We start from the raw sequence: 22,439 nt of genomic DNA on the forward strand, positions 1-22,439 counted from the left end.
GCGTAACACCTGGTACGGACCAAAGTAACGGCGAAGAAGCTTCTCGGAGCGCCCTCGCAAACGGATTGGGCTCCACACCCAGACTTGGTCACCGGGTGTGTAAATCACCTCCCTGCGGCGGAGGTTGTAACGCTCGGCGTCGCGTTGTTGTTGGCACCGGATGCGCTGTCGAGCAACTTGGCGAGCAACTTCGGCGTCACGGACAAATTGGTCGGCATCCACGACAGAAGAGGGAGTAGGATCCGGAAGAAGCATGGCGTCCAGCATGGTCAAGGCTTCGCGACCGTGCACCAAATGGAAAGGAGTGAAGCGCGTCGTTTCGTGAAGCGCAGTGTTGTACGCGAACGTTATGTAAGGAAGTATCCGGTCCCAGTTCGCGTGGTCATCGTCGACATACATAGAAAGCATATCGGCAATTGTCTTGTTAAGCCGCTCAGTCAGTCCGTTGGTTTGCGGATGGTAAGCCGTTGTCTTTCGATGGCTGGTGCCACTGAGTCGAAGTACCTCGTTCGTAAGTGCCGACGTAAACGGGGTTCCCCTGTCAGTTAATACGACCGTTGGAGCTCCGTGACGAAGCACAATGTTATGAATGAAAAAACTTGCGACTTCGGCGGCGGTACCACGGGGAAGAGCCTTGGTCTCACAGTAGCGGCTGAGATAGTCAGTGGCAACAGCAATGTACCGGTTACCCATGGAAGACTCCGGAAACGGACCGAGTAAGTCCATGCCGACCTGTTGAAATGGGAGGCGCGGGGGATCGATAGGCTGCAGGAGCCCGGCTGGTTTAGTCGGTGGCGTCTTCCGGCGCTGACATTCTCGGCAGGTTCGGACGTAACGGCGGACAACCGCAGCAAGCTTGGGCCAGTAGTACTTGGTGCGTATGCGCGCCAACGTGCGGGAAAACCCGAGATGACCCGAAGAAAGGTCGTCGTGGCACGCGCGCAGAACTTCGTCACGAAGCGCAGCTGGCACTGCAAGCAGATAGACAGTGTCCGTTGGGCCGTAGTTCTTTTTGTAGAGTACCCCATCGTGCAAGCAAAACGATGACAGACCGCGCTTGAAGAGCCGAGGTGGAGATGGGGCGATTCCTTCAAGGTATTCTATGAGGGGCAGCAGGTCAGAATCGGCCCTTTGTTGTTGGGCAAGGGTGGACGTGGTGAGAGCACCAAGAAAAGCGGAATCGTCGTCGGACTCGTCAGTGGGGCACAGGATTGGGGCGCGGGATAGACAGTCAGCATCGCTGTGTTTCTGGCCAGACTTGTGCACGATGGTGACATCAAATTCTTGTAACCGAAGACTCCATCGAGCAAGCCGCCCCGAGGGATCCTTCAGGTTCGCCAACCAACAGAGTGAATGGTGGTCGCTCACGACCCGAAACGGGCGGCCATACAAGTACGGACGAAATTTCGTAACGGCCCACAGCACAGCTAGACATTCCTTTTCCGTTGTGGAATAATTGACTTCTGAACGGGACAAAGTGCGACTGGCGTAAGAAATCACGCGTTCTAGACCATCCTGCCGCTGAACAAGGACCGCGCCGAGGCCAACGTTACTAGCATCAGTGTGCAGTTCAGTGTCGGCCTCTTCGTCGAAGTGGCCAAGCACAGGCGTACACTGCAGACGGGACTTGAGTTCTGTGAAGGCGCTGTCCTGGTCTTGGCCCCAGATGAAGGGTTCAGAATCCTTCGTCAGGCGGGTCAAAGGCTCTGCTAGCCGGGAGAAATTGGGAACAAACCGGCGATAGTACGCGCAGAGGCCCAAGAAACGACGCAGGCTCCGTTTGTCTGTTGGTTTAGGGAAGGCAGCTACGGCGGCCGTCTTTTCAGGATCTGGACTAACACCTCGTGCGCTGACAATGTGACCAAGAAACTTCAGCTCTTGAAATGCAAAATGACATTTCTCTGGCTTGAGAGAGAGACCAGCGGAACGTATGGCCTCGAAAACAGCACGCAAGCGTTTCAGGTGCTCATCAAACGTGTCAGAGAAGATCACGACATCGTCAAGATATACGAGGCATGTCTGCCACTTCAGACCGGACAGCACGGTGTCCATCATTCGTTGGAACGTGGCAGGGGCCGAGCACAAGCCAAAAGGGAGTACCTTAAACTCGTATAAACCGTCCGGCGTAATAAAGGCGGTCTTCTCTCGGTCGCGTTCGTCGACCTCTATTTGCCAATACCCACTGCGGAGGTCAAGGGATGAAAAGAAGGTGGCATGGCGCAGGCGGTCTAGGGAATCATCAATGCGGGGCAGAGGGTACACATCTTTTTTCGTGACGGTATTCAGGCGCCTGTAATCGACGCAGAACCTGAGGGTGCCATCTTTCTTCGTGACGAGAACAACAGGCGATGCCCAGGGGCTCGTGGAAGGTTGGATGACGTCGTCCTGGAGCATCTGTGTAACTTGGCGGCGGATGGCATCGCGTTCTTTGGAAGACACGCGATAAGGGCGCTGGCAAATTGGTCTTTGGTCGTCAGCAACGACAATTCGATGCTTGGTAAGCGGCGTCTGTCGGACCTTGGAAGTTTCCGCAAAACAGTCGCGGAAGGAATAGATTAGGCTTTGCACGCAGTTTTTCTGACTGGCCGAGAGGTGCGGGTTCACGTCAGTCGGAATGGCTGTAGCCGTCACGTCGGCGAGGTCTGACGTGGTGGATAAAGAGCACTGCCTCGTACACTCTCCAAGCTCGTCAAAATAAGCGACGACTTCTGACTTCGTCAAATGTTGCGGTTCACGAGTAAAGTTCGTCACTAAGATTTCGGTACGACCATTGGCAAGGTCTACTAGGCCTCGGGCGACACAAACTTGCCGAGCGAGTAGCAGGGACATGTTCGCTTCAGCAATGCCAAGAGCGCCGGTGCTGTCAGTACACTCGACTGTGACGAACTTGCTGGCTCGCGGAGGGATTGTTATGTGGTCGTCACATATGCGCAACATTACTTTACAGGGCTCGGTGGTTGTGTTAACGGCTCGCTGGGCGGAAAAAGATACCATGAGTTCCTGAAGGTTTATGATCGCACCATACTCGTGAAGGAAATCCATGCCCAGTATGAGGTCCTTTGAACAGTCAGCTAACACGGCAAAGGAGCCAGTGAAAGTAAGACCACGGATTTGGATGCGGCAAGTGCAGACGCCGATTGGTGTCACGACATGGCCACCGGCAGTGCGGATCACGGGTCCACACCAAGGCGTCAGAACCTTACGGAGTGTCATGGCTAGCTCCCGGCTCATCACAGAAAAATCAGCGCCGGTATCGACGAGTGCGGTCAGTTCATAACTGTCGACGTTTACTAAAATTTCAGCGGAAACTAATCGTTCGCAGCACGTCGGTGAGGTCGTCGGATCGGGTCGTTGACGCTCGGGCCGTCGCGTCCAGTCGTCGGGTGGAGGCTGTTGACTTCGTGCAGCGGCGGCGGCCCTACCCCCGGAGGACGCCGTCTTCAGTTTTCCCGCCGAGGGGACGTGCCTCCGAACTGACCGGAGGTTGAGGGCCGACTGGGCGTAACAAAGCGCCTCGGGGATGGCGATCGCGACTGTCGCCGCTGTGAGGTCGGGGGCGGCACTTGAGAGTTCAGGTACTCCTCTATGTCCCGCGGTCTTTCACCATAGCGCGGTCGAGGCGCGTCCGGTGGGAATCCTCTCAGACCCATCCGCCGGTACGGGCAATTCCGCAGAACATGGCCGGGCTCCCCGCAGTGGTAGCAGAGCGGACGATCGTTGGACGTTCGCCACACGTACGCTTTGCGGAATGGAGGGCACGGGTCCTGCTGCTGCTCGATGGGACGCACGTAACGATGGGGTGGTGTTTGTTCGGCAACGGGGCGAAACGCTTGCGGCGCCGAGGCAGGTCGGCGCAGGGCATCGCTGTAGGACATTACGTGCGGCTCCGAAAGGGGTGCTGGGGGTGGCTGCACCGCTCGCCGGATTTCGTCACGGAGAACATCGCCTGTCGAAGGTACGCTTTCTGACGGAGTACTCAAGTGGAGGTGTCGCAGTTCTTCGCGGACAATGCTCCGCACAAGCGCTCGCAGCGCCTCATCCCCGGGGCCTGGCAAGGACGTGCAGTACTGAGCGGCCGCTACATTTGCCTGACGACCGTATTGGGCACTCCGTTCCTGCAAGGAACGTTCTATGGTCGTCGCTTCCTTGGCAAAGGCGGCGACAGTTCTCGGAGGGTCGCGCATGAGGTCAGCGAACAGCTGCTCCTTTACCCCACGCATAAGGTGCCTCACCTTTGTAGCTTCGGGCATGGCTGGGTCGGCCCGATTGAAGAGGCGGGTCATGTCCTCAATAAACATGGCCACGCTCTCGTTGGACTGCTGTGACCTGGAGCGAAGGGCAAGTTCGGCATTCTCCTTTCGCTCGCTCGAACTGAACGTGGCGAGCACCTCGCGGCGAAAAGCTGCCCAGTTAGAGAAGGACGCCTCGTGGTTCTCGAACCACGTTTTCGCCGAGTCTTGCAGTGCGAAGTACACGTTTAGCAGCTTTCGCTCGTCGTCCCATTGGTTGAACGCGGCCACACGGTCAAAACCGGCCAACCAATCTTCTACATCCTCGAACCGGTCGCCGTGGAAGGATGGTGGCGACCGAGGGGCAAGAAAGACGAACGGCGGGGCGCTGCCGAAGGACTGACCTGTCTGGCTGCCAGTGGCGGAAGTCATGGCCCGAGCAGGAATCGTGAGTGGCTCAAATTCGGGTTGCAGGCCTCTCAGGCGACGGCTCGCTTTGTGGACAGGTGTGGCGTCTGCTCGTCGGGGAGAAGCGTCAGGGCTATCGTCCCGGTCAGCGTACATGGGATGATACCCAGCACGGCTCCACCAAAAATGTCACCGGCGAAAATACAGAGAACAAAGCTGTTCAATCGGGCGAGGTTTGCCAACACCGCCGCGCTCGTTCTGGACAAAGAAGACGTTCGGCCACGCGCTCGGGAACACAGTTCGACCTCCAGGTGGCGCCGGCAGAAAGTCAGCAGCGTGGCAATATATATATATATATATATATATATATATATATATATATATATATATATATATATATATATATATATATATATATATATATATATATATATATATAGTATTCTGTAGGGGTTCCAATGCGCCAGTTTACAAGTGTAAGTACAGTATTACGACAAACGCGACTGTTCGTTTTAAAGGTTTATTGTGCCAACAGTTTCGGGAATGGTATTCCCTTCGTCAGGGCAGGCTTACAATGAAACAGTCTTGTCAATATAAGGACACAAAGCGGGCGAGGATGTATAAACTCCGCCCTCAAAGCAAACTTGAAAGTGAGGGCAAGGGGCCGTATAATGGACCGCGCAGCAGCTCTCACAGGGGCAGTGGCCAAATTAAACACAGAAAAAACACAGAGCAAAACGGGGAGGTGGAAATAGTAAAGGAGTAGAAAAGACAACGAGTTTGAACAGCGATAGAAAAGGGAAAGGGGCGTTAAAACCGGCTCTCGGCGCACCGGGAGGCCGCAGTCCCCCCCTTCTCTACGACACCCCCGCAAGACGCCGCCGAGTCCGCGCCGCCGGCCCGTATCAGGTTTCCTGAGACGCTTGCTGGGGACGCGCACGAGAGACACTTGTTGCGCGCCCCAGCGGCAACCTGCAGTGGTGTCGCATGCGTATCTTTGCTTCTTTTCTTCGGTAGGCCCTTCCGTCGGGCTTTGTCTACCAGACATCCTGGCGTCCTTCTTCCCATAAATAAACTAGGCCGTTTCAACTAGAGTCCGGCAGTGCGCTTCCCGTGAAGAAGTGGCAGCCGTGGGGGAAAAAAGACAACAAATATTGAGCGAAGCCCGAGTGCGTAATGAGAAGGCAGAGAGGAATTTGGGAGAGAAAACGAAAAGGAAAAAGAGAAAAAATTAAAAAGAGAAAAAATTAGTACCACAAGAGAACTTTGAAAGAAGAAAATATTAACACACACAAAAAATAAAAAATAATAAAAAATATATATATGAATAGAATGGGGCGCCAACCAAATACCAAATGGTTAATGAGAATGAATTGGGCGCGGAAGACATAGCACAGAATTCAAGAAATGTATCGCACGGTAGTTAAAAAAAGAAGGAAGAAAATAATAATAATACATGTGTGCGGAAACCGTGAAAGGTTTGCGGCCCGCGGGGCAGCCGCGTGGTCCCAGTAGGCTAGGTGATAGAGTTAGAATATAGGTGTTTATTCCAGATAGAACACGGAAGCTGGCTGTAAGTTGAACAAAGGAGATTACTGGCAAAATAAACAATATACAATAAAATAAACAGCTACATTCCCAGCCATTTAGAGCGTGGTTGAAGTTGTCAAGAACAACATCCGGCGTATTTTGATTTATAATGTTGTCCAGATCCTATGACGGGTGAAATTTTCTACGTTGCCTCCCTCAAGCAGGAGAGCCTCCCAGGAGTAGCGTTCATGCCATGGGAGAACGTGCGAAACTTGTGAATGAGGTATGACTCCCTTTGTTCCCTGTAATAGGTGCTAGGGAACCCGGACTGGAGAAGGATGACGCGGATGTTTTCGAAACTGTGGAGTGGCAAACGCAGGTGCTTGGAAAGGGGTAAGCTGGGTAATGATGACACGTGAGCTTTGTGGTTATTAAAGCGGAAGCGAAATGATGTCTTGGTCTGACCAATATACTCTTGTCCACACACCTCACAATGAAGTTTGTAAATCACATTGCTTGAGTCGCAGTCGAGGTCTTCGCTTATGTGAAACACAAAATTGTCGAACTTGGATTTTGCCAGTTTGGTGTCTAAAATGTGCGGACAGACTTTGCACCGAGGTTTTCCACATGGGTGGCACCCACCCTGGGTAGAGTTCTTCTTTGTTTTCGCATTGACAAGCAAGTCTCTCAGGTTCTTGTCCCGGCGGTACACCACTCTGGGCGGTTCCTTGAATATTAGTGACAACTTATTACTCTGTCTGATTATATTAAAATGACGGCTTAGTATGTTACTTACTCTGGGAGCCGTTGAGGAGAATGTAAGGATTAAGTTTGTTTTGCTGTCGTCTTTGACCTTGTTTTCTGCCAGGATGGATGTGCGCTCTAGGTTGCGAGCGCGTTCAATCGCGTCATCGACTATTTCCCCGGGGTATTTCTGTCGTGACAGAGCGGCTTTGAGAGTCCTTGTATGTTGGTCAAATTCCTCTGTTGTAGAACATATTCTTCGGTATCTGTGCGCCTGAGAGTATGGAATGCTTGTTTTGCAGTGTTTCGGGTGGCTACTCTGGAAATGAAGATATTGCTGCCTATCTGTGGGCTTTTTGTATAGTGTAGTCGAAAGGCAGTTGCCGTCTACCGATATCTGCACGTCGAGAAAATTAATTATAGAGTCGGAGATACTGTGGGTGAACCTGATTGAGGGGTGCAGGGCATTAAACTGAGCTATGAATTCCAACAGGCTTGCCTCATCATGTTCCCATACAAGAAATATGTCGTCCAGGAAACGCTTGTAGAAAAGTGGTTTTTTTTGGCTGTTTCTCAAAGAACGGAATTTCTAGTGACGCCATGAATATTCCGGCGTAGTTAGGTGCCATTTTTGTGCCCATCGCAGTACCGCTCATCTGGAGGTAGTGCTCACCATGAAACTCAAAATTGTTCGAATTCAGGACCAGTTCAAGAAGGACGGAAAGAGTTCACGGCCGTGAGACCGTTGTCCCATCTAAAGAAAATGACACAAAGGCTCACAGCTCTCCGAATGGTGTTGGTACGGGGTCCGCAGCTGAGAGCTGTGAATCATCGTGTGGGTACACAAATGTGGTGAATTTTTCACAAAAGGTTCTCACGCCTGCCCAGCTGAGCCTCCTATCCAAAGGTTTAACTTTTTGTCCAGCATCTGGTAAGTTCAATGAGTTTCAACTCTTTCAGGATCTGGACAATTTCGCACGAAACCTCCGCCTTAGGGAGTATTTCCACGAGCACACCAGCGACAGACAACAAACGATACCCACTGTCTCAGATAAGTTGTGGACACCGAGCGAACAACGCGACAGACACCTTGATATGTATATATCTGCGGTGCAGAAGGATATCATCAAGGCGTACGGAAAACAACGTCCGGTCCGTAGTAATCTTTCGAACAAGGAACGACAGGCTTTGGAAACGTTGCGTAAAGACGAAAACATAGTAATAAAACCGGCTGACAAGGGTGGAGCTATAGTAATCCTGGACAAATCAGAATATTTAAATGAAGGCCACCGCCAGCTTAACGATGCTCAGTTCTACAGGAAACTTCCGAATGACCCCACAAGCCAACTAGTGACAGTAATAGAGGACACTCTTGCTGGACTCGCTGAGAACGGTAGAATAAGTGCGGCAATGTTAAAATCAATGTTGCCGAGCAATCCAGCTCCCGGCCGGTTTTATCTCCTCCCTAAAATACATAAGGCCAACCATCCTGGCCGTCCAATCGTGTCCAGCAATGGGGCTGTGACGGAGAACATATCTAATTTTATCAACTTTCTCATCAAGGACATCCCTCCCAGTTTTCCTTCTTACATCAAGGACACAAGTCATTTCCTTCGGGAGATTTCCAGCTTGTTCATCCCCACAGGAGGCCTTCTAGCGACTATGGATGTTTGCTCCCTGTATACAAACATCCCGCACTCCGACGGCATAGCGGCAACACTGGCAGCCTTCGAAAGCTCAAAATCTTCGGTAGATTTGGACAATGGAACTCTTTCCGTCCTTCTTGAACTGGTCCTGAATTCGAACAATTTTGAGTTTCATGGTGAGCACTACCTCCAGATGAGCGGTACTGCGATGGGCACAAAAATGGCACCTAACTACGCCGGAATATTCATGGCGTCACTAGAAATTCCGTTCCTTGAGAAACAGCCAAAAAAACCACTTTTCTACAAGCGTTTCCTGGACGACATATTTCTTGTATGGGAACATGATGAGGCAAGCCTGTTGGAATTCATAGCTCAGTTTAATGCCCTGCACCCCTCAATCAGGTTCACCCACAGTATCTCCGACTCTATAATTAATTTTCTCGACGTGCAGATATCGGTAGACGGCAACTGCCTTTCGACTACACTATACAAAAAGCCCACAGATAGGCAGCAATATCTTCATTTCCAGAGTAGCCACCCGAAACACTGCAAAACAAGCATTCCATACTCTCAGGCGCACAGATACCGAAGAATATGTTCTACAACAGAGGAATTTGACCAACATACAAGGACTCTCAAAGCCGCTCTGTCACGACAGAAATACCCCGGGGAAATAGTCGATGACGCGATTGAACGCGCTCGCAACCTAGAGCGCACATCCATCCTGGCAGAAAACAAGGTCAAAGACGACAGCAAAACAAACTTAATCCTTACATTCTCCTCAACGGCTCCCAGAGTAAGTAACATACTAAGCCGTCATTTTAATATAATCAGACAGAGTAATAAGTTGTCACTAATATTCAAGGAACCGCCCAGAGTGGTGTACCGCCGGGACAAGAACCTGAGAGACTTGCTTGTCAATGCGAAAACAAAGAAGAACTCTACCCAGGGTGGGTGCCACCCATGTGGAAAACCTCGGTGCAAAGTCTGTCCGCACATTTTAGACACCAAACTGGCAAAATCCAAGTTCGACAACTTTGTGTTTCACATAAGCGAAGACCTCGACTGCGACTCAAGCAATGTGATTTACAAACTTCATTGTGAGGTGTGTGGACAAGAGTATATTGGTCAGACCAAGACATCATTTCGCTTCCGCTTTAATAACCACAAAGCTCACGTGTCATCATTACCCAGCTTACCCCTTTCCAAGCACCTGCGTTTGCCACTCCACAGTTTCGAAAACATCCGCGTCATCCTTCTCCAGTCCGGGTTCCCTAGCACCTATTACAGGGAACAAAGGGAGTCATACCTCATTCACAAGTTTCGCACGTTCTCCCATGGCATGAACGCTACTCCTGGGAGGCTCTCCTGCTTGAGGGAGGCAACGTAGAAAATTTCACCCGTCATAGGATCTGGACAACATTATAAATCAAAATACGCCGGATGTTGTTCTTGACAACTTCAACCACGCTCTAAATGGCTGGGAATGTAGCTGTTTATTTTATTGTATATTGTTTATTTTGTCAGTAATCTCCTTTGTTCAACTTACAGCCAGCTTCCGTGTTCTATCTGGAATAAACACCTATATTCTAACTCTATCACCTAGCCTACTGGGACCACGCGGCTGCCCCGCGGGCCGCAAACCTTTCACGGTTTCCGCACACATGTATTATTATTATTTTCTTCCTTCTTTTTTTAACTACCGTGCGATACATTTCTTGAATTCTGTGCTATGTCTTCCGCGCCCAATTCATTCTCATTAACCATTTGGTATTTGGTTGGCGCCCCATTCTATTCATATATATATTTTTTATTATTTTTTATTTTTTGTGTGTGTTAATATTTTCTTCTTTCAAAGTTCTCTTGTGGTACTAATTTTTTCTCTTTTTAATTTTTTCTCTTTTTCCTTTTCGTTTTCTCTCCCAAATTCCTCTCTGCCTTCTCATTACGCACTCGGGCTTCGCTCAATATTTGTTGTCTTTTTTCCCCCACGGCTGCCACTTCTTCACGGGAAGCGCACTGCCGGACTCTAGTTGAAACGGCCTAGTTTATTTATGGGAAGAAGGACGCCAGGATGTCTGGTAGACAAAGCCCGACGGAAGGGCCTACCGAAGAAAAGAAGCAAAGATACGCATGCGACACCACTGCAGGTTGCCGCTGGGGCGCGCAACAAGTGTCTCTCGTGCGCGTCCCCAGCAAGCGTCTCAGGAAACCTGATACGGGCCGGCGGCGCGGACTCGGCGGCGTCTTGCGGGGGTGTCGTAGAGAAGGGGGGGACTGCGGCCTCCCGGTGCGCCGAGAGCCGGTTTTAACGCCCCTTTCCCTTTTCTATCGCTGTTCAAACTCGTTGTCTTTTCTACTCCTTTACTATTTCCACCTCCCCGTTTTGCTCTGTGTTTTTTCTGTGTTTAATTTGGCCACTGCCCCTGTGAGAGCTGCTGCGCGGTCCATTATACGGCCCCTTGCCCTCACTTTCAAGTTTGCTTTGAGGGCGGAGTTTATACATCCTCGCCCGCTTTGTGTCCTTATATTGACAAGACTGTTTCATTGTAAGCCTGCCCTGACGAAGGGAATACCATTCCCGAAACTGTTGGCACAATAAACCTTTAAAACGAACAGTCGCGTTTGTCGTAATACTGTACTTATATATATATATATATATATATATATATATATATATATATATATATATATATATATATATATATATATATATATATATATATATATATATATATATATATATATATATATATATATGTGTGTGTGTGTGTGTGTGTGTGTGTGTGTGTGTGTGTGTGTGTACATGAGGTGAAAATCAAATGTAGAGTTGGGCTCATGAGCGGTCGAGGAGCCTTTGAACGTCGATGCTGATCAATAGAATTCACTAATTATGCTAAAGTTAAAGGACCACTTATTGAAGAGCAGTCGTCCTCTGAAATATATGTTTCACACGGGAGACGGAGCGCGTCACACCCACAACATTAGTGGCGTGGGATGAAGTGGAAGGCAGCGATGCGTTGTATATTTTTAGAATTCCGGTAATATTAAACATGTGCTAGTGACCAAGGCGCTGCTACAATAATGTCCTGACATTCTTTTGCAATCGCACGTCGCCGCTCATTAAACAAAGCCTGAAGAGTCGGTTGCTCGCAGTGAACGGAAAATTTGGCGAGAAAGAATACGGGCAACCCTCTGGCATTCCGCATCAAACTATTCTATCTGACAGTTCACACTGGCGACTTCCCCCGCTCACATTAAAGGAGTGCCATAATCATGATCATGAAGCTTATGAACTGCCTTCAGCAACTACTTCGGTTCAGCTTTCCTGAGCAGGACCATACAGAACCAAATTCAATACCTTTGCTTCACACTTCCTGCTTTAACCTCTCTCATGCTGCATATAAATGCACTCTCCTTGCGAAACAAGACAGGAAACCAAATGCACATGCGCTCCAAAAGCCCCATCGCCAAGTAGCATGGCACTGTGCTTCCAAAAAGCCCAACGACGTTGGAACTTAAGACAGGTACAATCATCAACAGACACAATAACCGTGCTGTGGTCACAGAGACACTGATTTTCCGCAGCACGAGATGCGTCGGGTAAGAAGAGCTGGAGATACTGAGATTAATAATAATATTAATATTAATACTTTATTGCGCCAAATATTTAAAAAATGTACAAAACTCCGGCCTTCCAAAGCCTCAAAGGGCTTGAGTGGCAGAGCCCGACTGGCAGCGGAACCACGCAGACAAACACACAGGCATAAACGCACATTAAAAATACGGAACATCAAATTACTGCAGTGGTAAAATAAAAATAGACAGAAAACCGATGTTACATGTAAAAAAAAAACCTCATCAGATTGCATGGCGAGGATGGAAAACAAAAATGGCATGACAATACCTCAGATCAGCGGAAAAAAATACAGCAGTAACCAATGAAATCACAGGATTTACCTGACAGGTGGTAGGGCATATTTTTACAGCGTCGTAAACCCACTAATTAGTGTATCGCAGCATATTTTTATTTCCGGTCCACACGGGTACGGATCTTTCAACACGTGGTTCATAATTTGCGTTCTAGCATCTTCGAGTTGCTTAAAAAAAAAAGACGTCGTGTAATGCATTATTTTGGCACTGAATACCCAAGCTGGTTTTTACCGAAAAATTTTTTTCGTGTCCCGGCCGCCATCTTAGATTTCCCAACGGTAGCAATACCAGGCCTAGCAAAAGAATTGGTACGAATATATTTATCATGCATGACTATGAATTTTTTTATCTATCTAGAATGCATTACGCTTTCTTACACAATGTTTTGTAATGAATTTGTTTTATTTTTCTTTATTGTAAGAGAGGAATAAATGTAAAAAAATTATACGATTTAGTTAGCTTCTCAGAGTAGTCATTCGAAATTTAGCGGTGTCGTCGTTAAGGCAAAGAAGTTGAGAAAAATGTTTAAGAGATCAGATAACGTAAGCCGTGTCAGAAAAAAATTCTTGACACAATTAAAGTTGCCTCAGCGGCAACCCTCTTATGTCAGAATGGAATATTCGAGCAATAAAAAAAAGTGTTTAATTACGCACAATGTGATGATACTTTTTATGCTGCAAATTTTTTGTATAATTTCGCAAGAACTCAGTCTAAATTGCCGTCCTTTCAAATGGAGCTTTGAAATTGACATCCCTGGCAATAGGTACTGGTACGCGTTTGGTTTCTTTTAACACGACCATGTACATGCATGAATTTCATCATTCCACTTGGCGATGAACTAGCCGAGCATGCACTATATCGTGTCGCGTCTGGGTGCGCAAGCTTCCAGTTAGGCGAAGAAAAGGATGCGCGCGTGTAAGCTCTGTTATCGCACAACCCTGTGCGCCGACCCATGACAGGCCCGTGAGGTCCACAACCTAGAGTTGTTTTGAAGGAGACGTCTTTATGCTGTACGGCGCCACGAGCCTGGAATCTGCTTTCAAGCAACCAAGAAAAGCGAAATCCCCGCTTTACTCCGAACAAACTCGTGCAATAAAACCGAACGCTGCGGTATGGTCCCGGCGGCAAGAATGCTGCGCCAAAAATAACGCTATATAATGCGGAGCAACTCAGTGCGCTGCCTCTGACACAAAGTTTCGCTGTTGTCTTCCTGCGTTCGCTACACGACGAGTGCCAATTTAGAATTACCGGAGACATAGTTTCTGCGACGAGGCGCACAAAACATGTCTGGTAAACGGACCCAACCTGCCGTGACTCAAAAATGTGGGCACGATCAGCGCCTCTGAAGGATGAAGGGCAGGATGGACATCGCAACGCAGTAAAGACACGTGCCGTAGCATATGCCGTCCTGTTTGTGCTGTTGTATTTCAAGCTGTTTCCTTGCCATGTCTGCACAGGAGCAAGGCTAGTGCATAATTCTCCCACTTGCTCCACCCCGGTAAAAACGAGATGTCGAAAGGACGCGTGAGCTTGGGCTGCTGTGATCGCGAATGGTGTCATGCCTACCTCGTTCGTGTGTGGGTGCACTTCGTCTCAATGCGAAGACGAAAATTAGGCGCCCACGCGCAGTATGTCATTCGGGTTTGTGTTATACAGGGGACCGATACCTCCCCTTCCTTAAGCCCGAATCTGGCTAATGTGTAATACTAGAGAAAGAAGTAAATTTATTTTCACAGTAACACGAACAGCCTTTAAAGAGACAAATACAATATCAGCTTCAAAGAAATTTATGATATGTCTAGGCAATCCCACTATACGGTGTCTGTGCTATGCAGTTCAATCGTGGAAATAATTTATTCAGTGCTATATTCCCAATAATAGAAGCCTCTCTGTGAGAGCTTGGCAGATGCTTACAATACAGACAAAATAAATACAGAGAATATACAGAGCAGCGGTGCAAAATAAAACAAGAGTAGCAACAAAAGCGCTTCAGAAAAATTGCCGGTGGTTTAGCTCTGGTTAAGCCTGGAGTGACGTGATAGCTACAGCTGGCCGAGTGGAACTTGCTCAGTTGAATTGCTAAGTCAGTATCTCGCCGCTTCGTTTCGCTGGGCGTTCCTTCTTCAACTTCGTCCCACTTGACACGGCGCATGCGCACGGCTGCGGCAGCTCGGTTTCGTCGGCGCGTCCCGCCGCCGGCAGCACCAGCTGCTCCGCACCACGTGACAGGTCACGTGACCAACCACATGACCAACCACGTGATCAGCTATGGCGCCGCGCCGCCGGCAACTGCTCCGCACCACGTGACCAATTACGGGACAGCGTGGCGGCGCAGCCAGGCTGAAGGCTCGAAATGCTACCGTAATGTAGCAATCGCTCCAAAACTTAATTTGGGTCTAGTTGACCTATGATATTCTTATGGCGAAAGATGAACGCAAACAATAGACAATCCATAAAGATAGAAGCACAAGGGCATATGCAGTCCTTGCGATTGTCTCTTCTTAGTGGACTCTCTAGCGTTTGCGCTCATCGTTCACTTAAAGACCAACAAAGGTGGCTCGAAGCAAAAAAGATTTTTTCAACATTAGAAAACTAAAAATTACTACCTGGTAAGAGATTGGTAGACATTTAGAAAACGCGTGCGAAGCAAAAGTCAAGAAGAGTAAAAAATGAGGCAATATGCACCATTTAAAAAACGCAAGTGAGCATAACAGAGTGACAATTATAAATTAGAAATGAGACTAGAGCTTGACAAACATTTGTCACGTTTTTATCCTACGCCTGCTTTCAGCCGAAAATTTGAAAATCATGTAGCATCAGTGTAGGCTTCGTCCCAGTAGTTCATTTCACGTTTACAGACAGTAACACAGACTAAAACCGACACCTTCTTATCTCAATGATTAGTTTGCTTTAATGCAATGGGAGGGCATCATGGCAGAAGATGAAAGTTCAGTCGAGGCAGCTAATATAAAATTGAATACTGCAAGCAACCAGTATTTATTAATGTAGGTTGATGTCACCAACTCACCGTTCGTCAGCTCTAATATTTCAATCCCAACCAGACGGACTTCCGCCGATTCTCTCGTTCAAAGCAACTGATGTAATGCTGTCGATGACATCGCCTATCAGAAATTACCAGGTAAGGTACCACCGAAGTTATTGCGTTGATAAACTTTGGTCACAGAAATGTCAGTTGTTTAATTTCACACCTGACTGCTACTTTTTGGAGGATACACTTGTAACATTCCTGTCTCCCAATTGGAGCAACAATCAGCAAACCTTTCTGCCAAGCGTTCAGTATGGAATGGTCCTCAGCGCTCCCGACTTCTCTTCAAATGATCCAGTCTCCAGGAAACAAATTATTGCTACGGTTTATACTGGTGGGAACGTCATTAATAACGGTCGACGGCAACATTGACTCCAGGGTAAGCCTTGAAAAATTTCTTGTGAAAACTAAAGAAGGGGGTCAAATATGATTTTCCTGTCGCTACATTGCAGATACAGTAAACGATTTGCAGAACGAACTACAGCGCTATTCTGTTTGGAGTTCCAAGTATCAAGCCCAAAACTTAAGGCGCAATATTTTAAAGGACGACGACGCTTCTAACGGCTTCTACACTCGTACTCCGCGCTCGTACGCCCTTAGACAAACAGAGTGCACAGAGCTATTCAAAGCGCGTATGTCCAGGGCAAGGACAGCGGCGACTGGCCGTCTGCTCGACGTCCTGGAAACGCGCCCAGACGCAGTTGTTGACTTCGGGCATCCCCCTCGGATCCGCCATGTGACGCTTCGGTGGTTGGGCGGCGGCCTCGTACGCACGCAGCTTTCTGGCGATCCTGGCCACCACCTGGAGTTCAGACAAGGCCAGAAAATACGAAGTTGCGGTTACGGCCCAAGTAGGCTTGCAAAACTAGCTCACGTAGCGTGGAAAAAAGTTCTGGTTATGCCAGTGAAAAGTGGAGTCCTTCGTACAGAGCACGTCTCCTCCAAGCGCTATTAAAGGGGTCCTGATATCTAATTCGGAAAGTGCCTTTAAAATAAGTGATTTATATGTATACCACTGAGTGCACGTGGCGACTACAATTTCTCAGAAGTGAGCCATCATCATCATCAGCCTTACTATACTAACTGCAGGGCAAAGGCCTCTTTCATGTCTCTACAATTAACACTGTCCTTTGTCAGCTGCGCCCACCATATGCCTGCTAAATTCCCAATCTCATCCGCCCACCTAACCTTCTGCCGCCCCCTGCTACGCTTGTCTTCTCTTGGAAATCACTCCGTTACCCTTATGGACCAGCGGTTATCTTGCCTTCGCAGTACATGCCCTGCCCAAGCCCATTTCTTCCTGTTGGTTTCGACTAGGATGTCATTAACCCGGGTTTGTTCCCTCACCCACTCTGCCCGCTTCCGGTCTCTTAACGTTACACCTATTATTTTTATTTCCATAGCTTCGTTCCACATACTCTACATCAAAACGTTTGCGCGAGGATGATAGACGATGAAATACATAGCAGTACTCCGGCTTTTAACGCGATAGCATCAAGGCTCTTGCTGTGCAGAGCATCTGGTGTCGTCGTTGATTTTGTTAGCGAAAAATCTCCGTAGAAGCAACCTATTGGCGTGAGGTTTTCGAGTCATCACGACCTGCTCCCCGGATGGCGAGCAAACTTACCACCGTGGCAGGTGGCCGTTAAATTTATGGTTGGTCGCGAGAGCTTGCTCGGGAAGAGCATCCTGGGTCGCACAAGCCGCACCCGCGGGAGCACCTACCATCGCAGAGTAGTGGCGCATCCATTAATGGCTCCCCCACTGTGCCAGGAGTGGTGCGAGTATTCCCAGGGATCTAAAAATGTAGAGTCGAGGGTGACCCATTCCGCATAAATTGGCACTGACCCATTAAGTCTATCGCGTCATTCCTTTAAGGCGGAGCTTAAGTGCCCCCTTAATTTTTCTTCCTTTGCCGTCGGTGGGCACCGTCTCTGTGCCCCATTAAAGTTTCGTTTCATAAGAAGCACAGGCAGCAAAGAAGAAAGTGTTAGAAAGCTTTACAAGCGGACATAGAGGGATCAATAAGTACCTTTTGTAGAAGGATGCGCCCATTGCCGTAATAACTTGTTGTAAAATAATACTATGGAGTCCTGCAGTATGTCACAGAGAGTGATAAGGATAGGGATTCTACGCGCTTCACAATGGGTTCCTTCGAAAAGAAACCTTCGAAAAGGACTCGGGGTCGGTCTTCAGTAGGTCAGTGAGGGGACGAGCGATAAGGGCAAAATCGTAAGTAGCGGCGGCAGGTCGTAAGCGGGTGAACTCGGCAGTACAAAGACGGTGCACAACTGGTGCAGGTGGTTCTATGAGGAACGGTAGGTCGAACTCAACAACACTTGTAGTACAGTCAACAAGGGCTGCGTGCTCACTAAGGAAATCAAGGCCGAGTATGATTTCATGAGGGCAGTGGTTGAGAAAGGTAAAGAGCACGGTGGTTTGGCGACCATAAATCGTTACACGAGCAGCACACAGGCCGAGGACTGGGGACGTTGTGCCACCGCCAACTCGAACATTAGGAGCAGGCGTCAGTACTTTGCGGAGGCGGCGACGTAGGTCGGAACTCCTCACAGAAATGCGGGCGCCCGTGTCAACTAAAGTGGAGACGGCAACTCCATCGACTTTTATGGTAAAAAAATTCCGTGAGGCACGAAGAACTAAACGAAGATATTGGGGCCGGGCCGTCACTGCAGCATCACCTCTAGACGCTGCAGAAGCTAGTTTTCCGCCTGTGATCGTCCGTAAGGATTAGGAGAGGAAGAGCGTGGTCGTTGCGGCGTACGGGACTGGCGACGCTGTGGGGATGGTGAGTGGCTGAAGCGGGGCGGCGAGACGTCGGTGGTGGGGTTTGATGGGTCCAAGGATCGCGAGAAAGAGCATGAGCGGGGAGCGTCGGGGCGATAAGGGGGAGTCGAGGAACGGGTCCGCTGGGAGGAGTACCATCGACTGCGGCAATGACGGGCGATGTGGCCTACGCGGGAACAATTGAAACATATGGGCCTGTCGTCAGGCGTACGCCACTCGAAGGGATTGCGTGGTCGAGGAGTGGCGTAAACAGGCCGGACAGGATAAACAGGAGGGACTTTGGGTACTTGGGGGGGGGGGGGGGATAGCGGCGACCGAGTTTAAACCCAATCTGGCAATTTCCTGCCGCACGATTGCTTGAATAAGAGGAAGGGTCAATGGCTGGTCGGCCACAGGAGTTGCTAAGGGAGCCGTACCAATTGCTTCAAGCTCACGACGCACAATACGGGTAACGTTCTCAGGTGAGGTCGGCTGGTTCCGAGAACAAAGATCTTGGCAGGAGGAAGACGCAGCCGTGTTGGGCAGGCGTGCAATATGCTGGGTGATCCGTCGGCTTTTGGCGTCCTCGAAGCGGCGGCATTCTTTTATGATGTCGGCGATCTTGTCGCAGTTTCTGTAGATGAGCGCAGATTGAAGGCGTCAGTGCGCCGGATAGGCACACTGGATAGGCAGCGCGCCCACCCTGCAACCCTGGCAGGTGGCAGTTAAACTAATGGTTGATCGCGAGAAGTTGGCCACCGAAAGAAGGCTGCAGTGCCGCGTGTTCGCCACAATGCTGTCAGCGCTAATGCATGCAGCACACATCTCTTTCTATTCACTGCCGCGTACCCCGAAGCGCGATTGAGGCGTCCACTGACCGAGGAAGCCAGTCATGCTCCCTTCCTTTCCTCAAAATCATTACAGTCTAGAACGTTGTCAACGCCAACGCCAATGAGCACAATGAACGCCGAAGGCCTGTAGAAACAGAAGCGAGCGCTCGGTTTCGGCGGTGGCGGTGGCGGCGGCGTCGGCTGAGTGAACTCATAGCTGTCACCTGGTTCCTCGGTTAGACTAAATCGCGCACACTGCGCACACTGCGCACACGGCGGAGAAGCTACGGAGGGGAGTAGTGAAGCATTCGCTTTACAATGGAAGAGTAAGAGCTTGTGCTTTTAAAAAATTCCGCGTTGATCAAATCGCGCCCAGGAGCGGAAGATGGTTTTAGAAATGAAATTATTGATTCGACGCCTACTGCTTCACTGGTTATGGGAAACATTGCTGACTGGTGGGCAATCATGTCGTGCGTGGATTGGAGAGTAAAATCGTAATATCGACGGTTGAAGAAAAGTTTCGCAGGAAAACTTCGTTATGCACGGACGCACATTCGTTAGTTGAAATAACATTGGGTGAGCTGTCAGACAAGGTTATGATGTCATCCGCTTTGGGGTTAATGACACGCCACAATTTTTTATGTCGGTTTTAAGCATGTATGCAAGGTATTACGAAGAAAGCTATCCTTGGCGTGTTTAGGTGCTGTTACATACTCATTGGCTGCCAGTTTGTATTCAGTCCACCGGGCTATACTAAAAGAGCCTTTGGCTGATTTCTAGAGACGCTTTTTTATTATACAACGTGGGGCATACATAAAGAGCGAGTTATACAGGAGGAGTTTAACTTTGCATGGAAGTAAGTGACGATGCTGCTAATGATACTCGTTACACGAGAAAGCTTACTGATATCAGCGTTAGCATGATTGTCCTAGCTTAAATGAGTGTTAAAATTTACGCCTAATGTCTTAATATTTTCTACAACGTCCATCGTTTCCAAACATAGCTTAAGATCGAATGGCATAGCAATGTTTTTATTTTTTTTTGAAGAAAACAGCCTTCGTTTTAGCGACATTAATATTCAACTGATTATTAAGGAACCATTGATGGATTGTACTGGTAGTGTCCTATTCGCCTCGTTTATCACATCTTCACGTGTGCCTGATTAAAACCACAATGAGAAGTCATCTGCATGCATAACACAGTTCTGATGCGGGCATTCATTAACGATGTCATTAATGTATAAATTAAAAGTAGACGTCGAAGGATACTGCCCTGAGGCACGCTGTCTTCTGTTTCTATACCTCGTCGGCGTTCATTGTGCTCATTGGCGTGTGCCAAAAGTATAACTAATGTAGTCGAAGGCTTGTGAAAAACCTCTAAAAACTTCAAGAGCAAGTTTCCTTTCCTCGAAACACTGTTAGATATACTCGTTTTGGCTTAGTAATGCTGTCTCGGTTGATTTATAGTTGTTAAAGCTAAACTTCGAATCTGTTATTACTTGTTGTCTGTCACAAAAGCACAATATTCAGTTGTGCATAAACTTCTCGAGTCATTTAGAAAATATTCGCAGCAGAGAAACTGGCCCATAATTTGAATTACAACGCTTATCGCATTTCTTATACAAAGCTGTAACATTAGCAATTTTCATGCGCCGTGAGAACGCTCCGTATACGAAACTTAAATATATGTGTTAAAATTGGGGCCGTATCTGCAAATTATCCGCATCGTGGCATCTGCTGTTCTTCATATTCATGAATGCAGTGAATAATTCAGAACATGTAGTTAGATTCAGATACATAGAATCACTGCGCTGCCTGATACGAGCATCATATGATATAGGAACTTTATAGGAACTTCTGTATTCTCGCGTCACATGATGTTGATTAAACACTTCTGCTAATTCCTATCCACTTAGCATCTAGCCTTGAATAAATGCTTCTTGAGGAGAGCTAGTCTGCTGTGTGCGCAAAACAAAGTTGTTAATCTGGTTTCATAGCTTTCAAGAATCACCGTGGCAAGATTCGAATTTCCCGTAGTAATACGAATCCCTGGACATCTTAGCGTTTTTTTTTTTAACTTATTTCTGAGGACTGTATTTTGCTAGTAGTTCGGGATCACGTGTATTATTGAAGTCTTGGTACATTTTTTTTTCTTTAGAGTGCATCTCCTCGAGCAGTTGTGACATCATGCATTCTTTGCGCCCTTTAAGAAAAATTTTCGGTGTGAAGGACATAAAATTTATTAAAAAAACTATCATAGTCAGTTTCCACGTCTGTCATAGAGAGCACGTCAGAGCACGTCAGACTGTCTGAAAGAAACAAGGCTTTACTCAGTTATGGCCTGCTAAAAGCAAGCACGGGCCGGTTTTCCTTCATATGTGCTTTCACCCAAAGGAGTATCGGGAACTGTTGACTAAGATACTAACGAACCACAGCGCACACAATGCTATTTTCATCAAAATGCGTAACAAAATGGTCAATCAGTGATTCTGGGCGAATAGTAACTGTTGTGGGTGTTTCAATTGTGTTAAGGCAGCCGCTTGCGGATAGCAGCCAAATAAAAACTAACCGGCTGCAGGCGAGACGACAAGTCACTGAGCTCGCACGGGTCCTGTGCCAGGTCGAACAAGTAGTAGCCATCACGGAGCCGCTCTGGTCCCAGAGTTGTTAAGTTCCATGGATTGCAATGCACCAGAGCTCGTTGCCGCCATCTGGAATGCACCCGCCTCGGGGCGTCCGAGTAGCTGTACAACCGCTGGAGCTTTTTCCACGTAAGCGACGACATCATCAGGGCGTTCAGATATTTCACCGTTGCCGCTGTGCCGCATTGCGGCGAATTGCCTGGGGTGGGGATGCGGCGATTGAAGCTGGCGTCTATGTAAAAGTCGGACATGGCCTCCGCCGACGGTTCGGCAATCGACACCAATTTGTAGTCGCCTTCTCGGTACGCTGACTGGCCATAATCAGCGTCCACGTTGACGAGGAATTCTTTACGTGGCCATGAAGCTCCTTTTCCACATCCGGCTTCTCGCAGCCACGGCCACAGGTCGAGGCCGTCCAACGTGCCCAGATCAGTCGCATGGCCACCTGTTTACAGAAGCGATATAGAAAAAAAATGCCTGCGTTGGAGGTTTTCAGTGCGACTGCAGAGCCGTAATTGCCAAGTTGTACAATGAGCGGAAATTCGGGGGACAGCTAAGCTCCAACAAGGCGGTATGAGGCGATATCGTTAATGCGTCCCGCCAGCGGCTTGAGGTCCGCTTTCCAAATTGCTTCGCAGACAGGGACAC

General features: G+C 48.5%; 1 protein-coding gene across 1 annotated transcript in view; it reads right to left on the bottom strand.

Moving 5' to 3' along the window:
- Nucleotides 1-13,915: 13,915 nt before the first annotated feature.
- Nucleotides 13,916-22,439, bottom strand: part of LOC144119181 (arylsulfatase B-like) — a 56,184-nt gene continuing 47,660 nt past the window's right edge. The window contains exons 9-10 of the mRNA XM_077651870.1: nucleotides 21,719-22,236; nucleotides 13,916-16,338 (exon numbers count right to left, since the gene is read on the bottom strand). Coding sequence (XP_077507996.1) covers nucleotides 16,156-16,338; nucleotides 21,719-22,236 — 701 coding nt within the window. The 3' untranslated portion in view covers nucleotides 13,916-16,155. The remainder of the gene's footprint in view (nucleotides 16,339-21,718; nucleotides 22,237-22,439) is intronic.

The sequence above is a fragment of the Amblyomma americanum genome, chromosome 2 (assembly GCF_052857255.1).
Source record: "Amblyomma americanum isolate KBUSLIRL-KWMA chromosome 2, ASM5285725v1, whole genome shotgun sequence".
NCBI lineage: Eukaryota > Metazoa > Arthropoda > Arachnida > Ixodida > Ixodidae > Amblyomma > Amblyomma americanum.